The 12,804-nt window shown below is 42.1% G+C and overlaps 1 protein-coding gene across 1 annotated transcript in view; it reads left to right on the forward strand.

Annotated features, from left to right (window-relative positions):
* The window catches only part of kcnip3b (Kv channel interacting protein 3b, calsenilin), an 80,932-nt gene that overhangs the window by 24,675 nt on the left and 43,453 nt on the right, over positions 1-12,804 (forward strand). The window contains exon 2 of the mRNA XM_049579017.1: positions 5,397-5,571. Coding sequence (XP_049434974.1) covers positions 5,397-5,571 — 175 coding nt within the window. The remainder of the gene's footprint in view (positions 1-5,396; positions 5,572-12,804) is intronic.

Below are 12,804 nucleotides of genomic sequence, written 5' to 3' on the forward strand. Positions count from 1 at the left end.
AGTGTGGAAGTGAAAAAAGGAGGACCACAGTAAAGAAATACTATTAGCATCAATATATACTGTAAATGTAGTTTTCAATGAAAAACACTTTTGATTCATTTGATCAGTGGACCCTTATGGCCAAAACACATGCATTGAAGATAAAAATACAATATTGCCCTTACAAATGTAGTCGAGTAGAAGTCTTAAGTAGTATCAAATAGAAATGCTCAAGTAACCCTTTAAACGCCAGAGTCACACAATAACACAATCAAAACTGATCGAGGCAGTGTAGACCAGCAGCTCCTGTGTTAAACAATGTTAAATCACTGTTTTGTGAGTCTGGCTTTGGAGAGAGAAATGTAATGGCTTCACCATCAGAAATCATTGTCTGGCAACAAGATAGAGCAGTGAAAATATTCTAAAGATAGCGTGCACTTAAAGTGATGTTGATTTTTTTTAGGTGGGCCTTGGTTTTTTTGGTGGCTAAAACATGTTTGGTTGCTGACCACTTCACAACATTGCTTAGCTTTCAGCCTGCCAAGCCCAGTCTCATTCCAAAAGTCATTGAAATCAGGCGCTTGGGCAGTGACAGAAACCAACGAAAAAAGGCGCCCTTAAACTTTGGCATGATACATGGCTGGTTGCCATTATAGTTTAACAGCACCTGGCGGCGTCAGGGGGGACATGGGGCAGGAGGAGGACAAAAGTTAAGGTGGCAAAAGGCCAATTTGGGGGGGGGGGGGGGGTGCAGGACAGGTGGTGGATGGGTCCAACAAACACTGTCTTTCACCCTTGTGAGTGGAAACCAAACGTCAAAATGTGACGAGGTTGGAGTGAGAATGTGTTGGCCTGCTTCTCCAAACTGGGGGCGTGCCGACTGACATCAGCTGTAGGTAATACATTGACAATGGATACATACCTCATACAACCCCACTTCGAAAGATCCAAACTATCTCTGTAAGTATGGTACCTGAGTAAATGCACCAGGCTGTGGTCACATTCTGTTCAGTGATACACAGCTTTGAAGTTTATGTTTTGCAGTAGATTTCCAGCAGTTGATGTACTTTATTCTTTAACTGGATCAGACTGTCCCTCGGTTGGGCACAGTGAGACTAACAGTGAGAAAACCTTCCATGTAATGAGGCCAGAGTTTACGCTTCATGTAAACCAACATTCATTGAACTAACAACAGGGCAACTGATATTTAATAATTTATAGCCATGTGCATCGCTGCCCTGTGTTTGCTTTGAGCGTTATGGGTATATGTTCTGCCCTATGAGATGTGTGTGTGTGTGTGTGTGTGTGTGTGTGTGTGTGTGTGTGTCGTGCAGACATTACAAGAGGGAAGTGCTGCCCCAGGACAAAGCTAGCTGGAGCGTTAAGAGGGAACATGAGATAAAAAATACTGGTTGAAACTGTGTGTGTGTGTGCCCCTTATGATTGTAAGTATGCCTGTGTGTCCAGCGGTCCGTGAATAAACAACTAAAGTAGCGCTGAATTTTCTTGTGTTTACACTGCATCTGTCTGCATCTGTTTGTCTCGCCTTCCTCTTCCCAATTTGTGACTTCCATTGAAAATTCATATTTAAAAACAATTCTTTCTTTCTAATTTACTCCTCTGAGGAAGCGAGTCACTGCGGAGCCTTTTTTTCACATTACTCCTCTCTGCCGTGCCGCCGTTGATCTGTGAATAAATAGATGTTGGGATGAATGAAAATTGTTTCCGTCATCTTCTTTCCATTTCAGTGTGTTGTCATTACGTTAGGAGCCAGTTCGACTCTGTGTGTATCTATGCAGATGTTCACTCCTCGTAGTCCTCCCTCTTCCCCGCCTTTTCCTCTCTCATCTTTAGCTCTTTTTATCCGTCTCTTCATGTGGAAGATGCACAGAAATAGCCCTGTGAATGTATTCCCCAGCAAAGTGCTCTCATATCTTCATCTCCTCCATCTTCCCATCCTCCATCCTCCATCCTCCATCCCTCCGTCCTCTGGCCGTCCTTTGCTCTTCTTCTCAGATAGGCCAGCATTCATTATGCTAATTGACTCCACTTCTTCCAGGAACATGAGCAGACCTCCACATATCTTTTTCTCTTTCTCTATTTTCTCTTCCTTGTTCTCTCTCATTACCTTAAAGTAAGCGATTTGCATGGTCAGACTCCCATGGGATCAAATAGCCATTTGAAATCCTCTCTGTGCGTTTGTGGGTTTCCTCCTCCCATCGCCCTCCCTTTCTCCCCCCTCTTCTCCCACTGTCATCCTTTGCTTTCCCTCTCCTCCCCACAGAGTAAACAGAGATGCTGTTTGTTCTGTCTTCACCTCTTTCATCTTCCTCCCCACATTTGCTCCAGTGTACACATGTATGTGTGTGTTGTCCGTGTGTGTGCAGCTTATTAAAGCTTGTTGAGATTTTAAAAAAAGACATTTTGTTAAATCAGATCACATCAAATCCAATCAGTGTTTGCTGTAGAAGAAACTAAAATGATGCCAAGATATGAAGGGAGAGAAATTGAAAAATATATTAGAGCAAAAAAAAGAAACAAAAAAAAGAAAAAACTTTGATGTGAAGTTTATCTCCGCTGATGAAAGAGGATAAACGGTGAATATGAATGAGCTGGAGGGGGATTGGTCCTGCATAGTAAGAGTCACTTTGATAAATTGGAGCTGAATAAGAAAATGAAAAAGAAACAGGCTTTCAGTTCATCTGAAATTAAACCTGAAGGGAAGATATTCCTAGATGTGATAGTGTTTAACTCAGAAATATTAAAGGAACCTCACCTCCGCTTTGATTTCTTCGAAGGCTGATGTCAAGGTTTGAGTCTTTCCAAGAAAAAACTCTTTAGTGTCCATCACAGATTTGAACACTTGTAGATGGAAAGGAAATTAAACTGTGTGAAACTGAAGATGGCCATCTCCTTTTCTTTTCCTGTATCAGCTCAGTGTCAGAGGATTGTTCTGATCTGCAGCCAGACGGTTATAATCCATCATTATTAAAACATTTTTCAGACCATATGGTGAGTGGAACAACAGCTACATGATGGTGGTCTTGGCTTACACGACTCAAACACAGGGATCCGAGAGCTGCTCCAACCTATTATTATTACTGTTAATTAATTAGAGATAGATGGGTGTATTTTTTATATATAAATACATGAAAGCAAACACATTTAGAAAATATTATATCAGTGATGAAAGTTAAAACTTTAAGAGGTCATGTGGCAATTGTTGCGCATATAGCGTTGCTGGGAAACTGTGACAAACTTCTTGTATTGCTGTAATTGCTATATGTATAGTTTGGTTGTTCTAAATTCGTGCAGTTGCCACAGGCCTTTGGATTTTGTATAACTAAAGGTAAACAAAAAACATTTGAAGCTGGGGTATACAGTTTAATATTGGCTTTACTGGGAAAAAGTCCCATAATAAATTTTGCGCATATTTTAATTTAAGTGGACTGAGAAAACAGGCTTTAGAAAAGCTAGCCTGTGACGAGAGACTTTAGCCAATCAGAGATCATGGTCCTTCTATAAATGCAGATATGCGTGCACATCCCTTCCACGAAAGCCTGATTCAATGGCGGAGAATCCTGCAGAAAAAGTTGCTGTTGCAGCATTAACAACAACAGCCTACACTGCAAATCAACCTCAAAAAGGAAGTCGGACTTATCAAACAGAGTCTAAAAGAGAGCCTGACAATAAACAGAACAAAATGTGTTAGTGTCAGTGAATCGTTTCGGAGATGGAGAGAAAATGTTGCTGATAGTTTAGCTGTTCTGCTAATTGGAGCTAAAGGCTCATGACTTCGGCTTCAATTTCATGTTTATGTAGCCAATGTTAGCGAGAGTGTGTCTTCCGCCTCACTACCCACTGCTACAGTCCACCATGCTGGCAGGAGAGCGGGCAGCAACTCTGAAGACAGCTCCTACTGGTGTCTGCATCTGCAAACTTTCTGTTGCTGCTGTTACACAGGTCAGACCCAGTGCTGCTGCTGGCCACCAGCCAGCTGTGACAACCCAGCACTGGGGGGTTTGTGCTGGTCAGTCTGAGCCACCACAGCCACTCACCAAAGATCTGTCTCCCAGGCTGTGGTGGGGAGCAAGGCAGAAGGACCATGGGGTGGCTAGCTAGCTAATTCATGTCTTATTTGTGGTCTGATTAACAGAGAGAGAGAGCAGGGCAAGGAGTGGCTGAGTGAACATGCTGTGTGCAACTACACTGAAATAAGAACGAATAAAGCATGGTATGGGAAGCACTGGGTTACTGTATGAAGAGCATGCATATGGCTATGGTTGTCTGGTGGGAGGGGCTAAGGACAAAGAGGGGAGAGATGCAGGAGGAGTGTTTGTTTCCACTGCCCCCAAGTGGCCAAAAAAAGAACAGTCAGTGTAATTTGCAACTTATTAGCCAGTATAAATGTTAGCATCAAACGTTTCTGCAATCCAGAGATGCGGCCTTTGGAAGGTTATTGAGTGAATACGTTCTACATTTACGTTTCTTTATGTTTTAAGATGGCTGTGGTTAATGTGTTGGGTTTAGGCACAAAAACTACTTGGTTATAGTTAGGAAAAGATCATGTTTTGGCTTAAAACACCTGCTTGTAATAGCACAATCTCAACTGGAAACGTAGCAATGTCTTGGTTAAAAACAACCACTTTTCATGGCACTATCTGTGGTAGATATAGAGCGATGGGTTGCTAAAATTCTCACTCCAACCTCGTCACACCCTCACACAGTGAAGACTCACTAAAAAACAACCGGGTTTGTCATTTGTTGGTCTAAAACAGTGGTCTGCAGCTTGACAGGTGTCTCAGTGTCACACCATCCATCATCCTGTCCACCTCCCAATGACAAAGTCAGCTCATATACTACGCCAATTTAGAAATGTACAAATAAAATGTATCCATGGTTTGTAGAAAGGTACGATGCTGGCAGTTTAATCTGGTGACTGGGCTGCAATGTAAAATTAGTTTATCAACTATTAAGTAAAACAAATTAGATCATTACAGTGTGATGTGTTATTTTAATTCCCATAGCTTGTCATGAGTAAGCAGAGGAAGAGTATATATCTGTTTGTTTATGTCTGTTTGTGTCCGTCTGTTCATGCTGCCTGGTCATATCATAATAACAGGTTAGTTTATAAGGTGGAGCTGTAGCAGAGAGTAGATTTGGACACAAACTGTCCAAAAAACTCAAATTATTAAAAAGCAAATCTCTTAAAGCCTCATACTGAACTCAACTGAACTCTTGTTGAACCTCTTTACAGTGTTCCTGAAACACCTCCAGATCAGAGGCTAATCATATTTTCCAGGCACACGCATAATCTCCTGCTTAATTCAAAGATCTGCGCCCGCTTTGGTTCATTTCCATATTGACCTGAACTCTCTTTATCCCTCCCTCCTCCCACGTCCTCCCCCGTCCTCCAGGTGGACGGCAAGGTGGTGGACGGCAGCCTGCTGGGAGATGCCAACGGTGTCGAGCCTGCCCCGAGTAGAGCGAAGGATTCTGGGAAGTGGCAGAAGCCGCGGTTCTCTCGGAAAGCTCTGATGAAGTGCTGCCTGGTCAAATGGATCATCGCCAGCACACAGCCACAGGACAAAGGTGAGAGGGAGCAGGGGAGAAACCAATCTCGAGTGATGTGTGGTGAGACTGACGATGTGGTGAATGCACAAGTGTGACTAACAGAGTTTGAATTGATTGCTGAATTGACTGGCTGGACCTCTGCTGGGCTCTGCAGGTCCCTTTGGGCATGACCGGCTCATTGTGCTGGGAAGGTGACCTCAGGGTCAGGTATCCAGAGATCATTTAGTCGCATAAGCTCATTTATCAAATGTCTCTACATCCTGCTTCACCATTTACACTCTCTACACAGAACTGAAACACTCTGACACCTCCTTTGTGCCTCTGTTAAACTGCCTCTGTCCGTTTCTGCCTTTCTTATGCTCTACAAGACTAATCAGGACAGCCTGAATGTTTTCCATATCTTCCTGGATCCAGTATGTTGTTTGGACTGGGCTCCAGTCCTGGTTTGTTCATGCACTTAGTCTCAGTGCTCCACCCAGTGGCTTAGCTGTAATCATGCACTCTTAATCTCTTGCCTGAGGTGTTTCTGAATGAAAGTGTGAAAGCGCTATTTTCAAAGCTCTCAGCATTGTTACGTGCTGATTTATAGTCATAGTTGAGCCCACAGAGGTGCAGCTATCGCCTCCTTTTATTTCAGCTTCTTCTCATGCTTTTACTGATGAGTTTTCACGTGTGACTTCTGACACACAAGTTTTATTTTTTTTGTTCATATAACAACAATCAGGAAGAAAGATGTTGAAAGTGTTTCACCTTTTCAACTGATTTCATCACATCATCCTCCCTTTTCCTTATTCCTCCTGCACTTAATGGCCTCCCTCCCCCTTCCCTACTTCTTCTTGTCCTTCTCTGCCTCATCTTTTCCTTCAGTAACTCCTTTTTTCCTTCCCTGGTGCTCCCTGTCTGTCCCTGCCTCTTATGCCTGGGCCACACTGCCTGTGCGAGCAGCATGTGTGTCGTTCTTTTTCTTTTTCAGATAAGAGCAGCCACACTGCACATGTGACGCTGCAGCAGGCAGCAATGCTGTCTATGTGAACACTGCATACATGTGAGCCGCAGCAGTTCAGCGAGGTGACCATCACACACTGCTTACACAGGCAGTGTTGCCCGGGTGTTTGGGTCCTTTTCATTATGCTATTATGTCTCCTTGCCTCCCTTGTGCATCTCAAGCTTGCGTCTTAGCTCCTCCCAGCGAGGATTTGAGAGAAAGTTGCGAGGAGGGGACACATAGTGTGTGTGTCCTCGCTCTATCTCCTCCAGTAGCCTCCTCTCTCCTTGCTTCTCATCCCATTGAGGTGTAATTTAAGTTATTGGACAATCCTTCATGATGGCGAAAGCAGAATGATATGTGGGTCACGGGAGAGAGAGGATGTGAGGAAGCATGATAGCATTATGAAAAGCACCCCTACTTTCCTTCAATGCTTTCTTGTCTCTTTCCCTCTGTCATGTCCATTCCTGCCCCTCCTTCTTTCCTTCCATACCTACTTGTCTCTTTGTTCTTTCCACCTTTTTATCACTCCATCTATGTCCCCTCCTGTCCTTTACTACCTTCATGTTTCCTGCAGTCTTACTGTCCAGTCTACCTCTTTCCTTCCTTATCTACTTGTCCCCTTCCCTACGTCTTCCTATTTTTTCTGCCTGATTTTTCTGATTGACCTCCTAGTTTCCTTTCCTACTTTGTTCTGTCCATCCTGTCCTCCTCTCCTTTATTACCACCTTGTTTTCCTCCCTGTTTGTTCCTGTTCTTTGCTGCTCCTTGCTTTCCCTAACTTGTCTCCTTTCCTACTTTCTCCTACCCATCTTTTCCCTCTTTCCTTTCTGTTACTGCTTACTTGTTTCCTTCCCTACTTCATCTTATCCATCCCTGCCTCCTCTACTGTCCTTTACCACTTACTTGTCTCCTTTGCTACTTATTCCTCTCCACTTGCTCTTCTACTTTATCTTTACTAATTACGTGTTTGCTTCCCTACTTATTTTTGTCCTCCACTGCTTCATTCTTGCTTTCATTACATCCTCATGTCCTTCTCTAGCTCCTTATCTCCTTCCCTTCTTCTCCTTGCCTCCTGTTTTCCTGTCCTACCTGCTGTATTCTCCTCCTCACATAAAAACAGACGCCTTGGATCTAAAAGCAGTTTTGAGAATTTAAATAAAGGCCACAGTCATTAAAAAACAAACAGTACCTCAGGCTCCAGACAGCTTTAATGAGACTTAATGAAGCGGATGTGTGTGTGATTGTGACCCATCTTTAAGGTCTGAGGCCAGCTCAGCCTCATGCACCATGTAATGGTACTCTATCAGGTCACTGAAATGTGAGAGCTAGATCCAGTTGTATAAGGCTCGCCCTTGTAGCTTGTTATCACACAATCCTGTTGATCTCTCTCTCTCACACACACACACACACACACACACACACACACACACACACACACCTTGCTTCAGGTAGGTGTCTGCTCTCCTTTTCCTCTCTTGGCTCCAGTGGCAGCACTACACTAGTGCCGTCATGTTTTCCACACAGTGTCACCAGGAATCTTTGCACTTTGGCGTCCCCAAGTGGCAATAACAGACAACTGCTGAAGTTTTGAGCACTTTTTAGTATCTAGAAGGTACTGTCGTTTCCTTAGGCTGAAAATGATGAAGATGACGAGAAAAATGTTTCAGCAGCTAGTTCAGGTGTTTTTAGTCCAGGTTTTGTTGGACAAACAGGATTGCTTGCAATGCCTGTACAATGAAGTCAGTTCAACTTACCCAGGATATCTTTTCCTTCTCTGGTTTGACTAACCCTAACAGTGGCTGTCTGGATAACAAGTACTACAAAGCTGGTTATCAATTAGTTCAGTCAACTCTGGGTTTTCCTATCCAGTCAGGAGTGCGTTCTTGTGAAAGAGGCAGGGAGTGTTAATTACAAGCAACATCATCAGATCCATGAATGAAATACGCTGCTTCGTATGATATGAGATGAAACAGCAAGACAATACAATGTCAGTGACACAGGATGTAAAGGACACTCTGTAATCTTAAAACATAAAATCTAGAAACATTGAAAACACTATCCAAAAATTCACCGTCATCTGAGACTTAAATTACATGCAGGTATCACTGAGCTATGGGCCTTAACTACTGACTAAACTGATGCCAGGGTGGAAAAGTAGCCTAGTTAATGACTGATAAGGTCTATCTGACCAAAATGTGGCATTTATAGTAACAGGAGCCGGTTAACAGTGTGTGGATTATTTATCCAATAAAATATTACCTGTTTTATCCCAGTTCTCATCGTGTAGGTGTCTCATGTTATTCTGAGCTGCAGTGATCAGAGTGTAAAATAACAACACTATCACTGCGGACTAAAATAAACTTTGCATACATTAAAATGCTGCTAAAATCATGTGTTCAGTGTTACATACGATTTCTCTGTTTGTTAGAAGCTCTGTTTAAAACCAGTGGAAATAGAGCCCTGGAATAATAAAATGATTTTACTAACCTACAACAACATTAAGGCTAGTTTTTTACCTGAGACTCCGGACTTTTGTCCATGGATACTTTTTTTCTTCAGTGATCAAATCGGTCAGACGTCAGAGTGTTGACAGGCTGTGATCCAATACTCTGAAGTTAACCTTCTCCAGAGCAGGTTAGCTGTTCAGCATCAGTTACCATGGTGATTTATCCCGGTAAAAAGAGAACCAGCTTCGTAGTACTGAAAACCCAGTTAACCCTGAAGTTACCTCGCTAACTCCAAATCCTGTTTCGTAGTACAGGCCTCTGGGCAGCATGGTGGTGCAGTAGTTAGCACTGTTGTCATACAGCAAGACATTTCCAGGTTTGTACCTGCTGGCTGGTTTGGGGCCTACTGTGTGGAATCTGCATGATTTCCCTCAGTCAACGTGGGCTTTCTCTGGGTACTCCAGCTTCCTCCCACAGTCCAAAGACATGCAGGTTAAGTTAATAGGTGACCTTAAATTGTCTGTAGGTGTGAATGTGAGTGTGAATGGTTGTCTGGCTCTATGTGTCAGCGCTGTGGTGGTTCAGTGACCTGCCCAGGGTGTACCGTGCCTCTCGCCCATTGTTACCTGTAGCTAAAGGCTCCCTGCAGCCCTCAAGAGGATGAATGGATGGAAGATTAGCAGAATTTACTAAAAGCACTAAAGATTTTCCTTGTCAATGTTTGTTATACATGATGTTTTTGGATTAATTCATGTATATGTTGCAGATGGTTAAGGTTGTGCTTATACTGTTGGGTAGTTTAATCTACAGCAGTGCGTCATATTCTAAGATCGTCACGTTTGTATGCACGTATTTCTAAAAAGTCAACTTTTCATTTTCCAGCTGATCCAAGAGGGTTGTTAAAGGTTGCAGCTTAAGAAGTAGGATGATTTTCTCTTTTCACTTCACTGTTCAGTTTATCACAAACATTCAAAATCAACACATGTGGAGACACATGGTGTTCACTGGACGGGAAGGGGAAGAAAAAATGTAATCTGCAGAGTAACCAGTAACTAAAGCTGTTAGACAAATGAAGCAGAGTAGAAGTATACACATTATTTGAGTAAATATACTTTGTTACATCCCAGCAGTGAGTGTTCGTGGGGTTAGGAGGCTGCTCTCAGCTGCATTAACACACACGATCAGTGTTTAATTATCCTTTAGGTGTTTTTTTCAGTCTTTGGTTGCAAAATCGTTGAAAGAGCTCTTTGTGTGAAACAGGAGCTCAGTGAGTAAAAAAAACAGCACAACACAGTTACAGAGAGAGAAAGAAAAGCAGGGCTGTGATGGGATCTATTTCATCTCAGCGGTGCCGAGGGAAGAGAGATTCAGTATTATCGGTGGGCAAGCCCTCACCTCGGTAATGGCCAGCAGCTAAAAATAGAAGCACAGAGATGGAGATGTGTATCAGAGAGAGGGGGGGTGATGGTGCTGGTGGTGCTGGTGGTAGTGTCGAAGCTGCTGCTGTGGTTTAGTTTAGACGTGGAGAGCTGGAGCCAGCGAGCCCAGTTTGATAGACTGCTGGATATGACACACTACAGCTAAGGGTTTGTGGAGAATCAAATGGGCAGATAGGATGATGGGCTTGATAACTGATGCAGGCCAGACATGGATGTCACTCTGACCTGCTGTGCAACTGCTAATTATTTTTATGACCAAGTAGTCAGTCACTATTTAAAATGAATATGCTGTATTTAATTATGCAAAGCTGAGAACACAGACGTTATGTCCTCACTGTTGTTTTCGGGGTTCAGTGATGATTTTACTTTCTTATTCTTTAATGTTTTTTCATTATAAGCATGATTGTGATGTTATTTAGAATTAGCCAGTCAAACTAAAAATAGTCTGTGTCATAAGAGCCATCCATTACATTGTTTTTAATAGACTCACTAAATGACTCATGATGCCTCAGTGTTCCTCTGAACAACTCAGCAGTGGTCAGATTTTTTAATGAGCACTTTTAGATGTGATATCAGCTGTTGATTATGTGTCAGATGGCTTTTTACGGTGTTATTTATTTGTTGTATTGTGCATTTAAATGTACTGTGTATATTGTTGACTGTATGAGTTGCTTCTATTGGCACATAAGTTTCCCTCATTGGGGATTAATTAAATTTCTTACTCTAATCTGCCTTTATTGGACAGTGACAGCAGAGATGTTAAAGGAAATGCCGTGAGACAAAGAGGGGGAATGACATGCAACAAAGAAACTGTTGGACTCGAATTTAGAACGTAGCAGCTCATACTGTAGTAGGAGCCCTAACCCACGGGCCATCCATAGTGCCCCAAATGTGCTCTTATGGGGAAAGGAAAAAGAAAGGATTTTTGAATATATTCCTGGCAGTGTGGAGAAGGCTTTGAACAGCATCATTTCGGGAAATAATATTGACAACAAACAAAGTAATCAGAACATTTTAAACAGTTCCCTGATGGCTTCAGTTTTGAATCTTTTGGAGAGATGAGGATGAGTCAGCATAATTTGAAACCCTGGTCACAGTGTTTTTGAAGTTGGTTCATTGTGTCCAAAACTTTTATGTGTGTGGTAATCTTAAAGCCCTTTCAGATGAGCTCAAGTACCACCTGTGTTAAGATGTGTTAATGTAACTGAATTTAAAACTGGAGGTTATTTAATAGTTTTAGTTAAATAAAGAGTAGATATTTTTACAATATTGTTAATTTTTTCCACAGATCAGGTTAAGTTTGCATTTTTACTCCTACAACTTCGAGTGACAGAAGATGTTATCAGTCTATTTAGCCTTTCCTGCTTGCTAGTTTTTTCCCGCTCTCAGTTACAGCGCTAAGTGTTCAGGTGTTAGAGCTGACTCAAGCTGTTGGAAGTTCCAGTCCTTGTAGTCTGTCTCTCGCTGGTTGGGTTACTGTGTAAAATAGTTAAGCTTTTTTTTTTTTCTTTCTTTTTAACCAAATCATATTTCCTACTTTTTAATTTTAGCTGAGTATCTTCACATTTTTCCACATACCCCCTGGCAACTGAAGAAGTACCTCTTGGGAGCCAGAATAAATGTCGTATTGTGGCATTTATGTTGGTAAGTTTCTGCAAACCATGGGTACATCACATTTATACGTTATTACGTGCCACTGGCAGATGTGAAACTTTACATTTCAACAGTGTTGTGGTTAACGTGTGGTTATGTTTAGGCACAAAAAACACTTGGGTATGGTTTGGAAAAGATCATGTTTTGGCTTGAAATACCAGGTTTTGGTGGCAGGAAAAGCAGTGATGTATTGGTAATAAAGCAACCGCATTTGGTGGCACTGTCCCCGCTAACAGGGCACTACAAAACATCCAGGTTTGGAGCCCAGAGTGCTGCTGGACATACACTCATTAAAAACACCCATGGTTGGTACCAAAAAAAAGCTGCATGCAAAATAGCAAAGGCTAGTGAGAAAAACAGCTGGTTACGAATAATGGTCTGCAAGATCAAGATTAACTTCATAGTCCTGCAAAGTGGGAAATTTGTCTTGGGCTGTTCACCCATACTGCAGACGTAAACATAGTACATAAACAAATAAACATTAAACATACATAAACATACACACCATATGTAACAAAAAAAGATAAATAAATACACCTGTACAAAAACGCATATCATCAAATCATCATAATCCAGTGCCTATTCTTGTATTATCTGCCGCTATGTAAAAGCTTTATAGACATAGCTATGAATGAACTTTTAAATCTGTTTAATCAGTAACAAGGCTCTCTAAATCTCCTATCAGAGGGCAGCAGCTCACACTCTGTATGCTGAACATGAGATG

Source organism: Epinephelus fuscoguttatus, linkage group LG6 (genome assembly GCF_011397635.1).
Source record: "Epinephelus fuscoguttatus linkage group LG6, E.fuscoguttatus.final_Chr_v1".
Lineage (NCBI taxonomy): Eukaryota > Metazoa > Chordata > Actinopteri > Perciformes > Serranidae > Epinephelus > Epinephelus fuscoguttatus.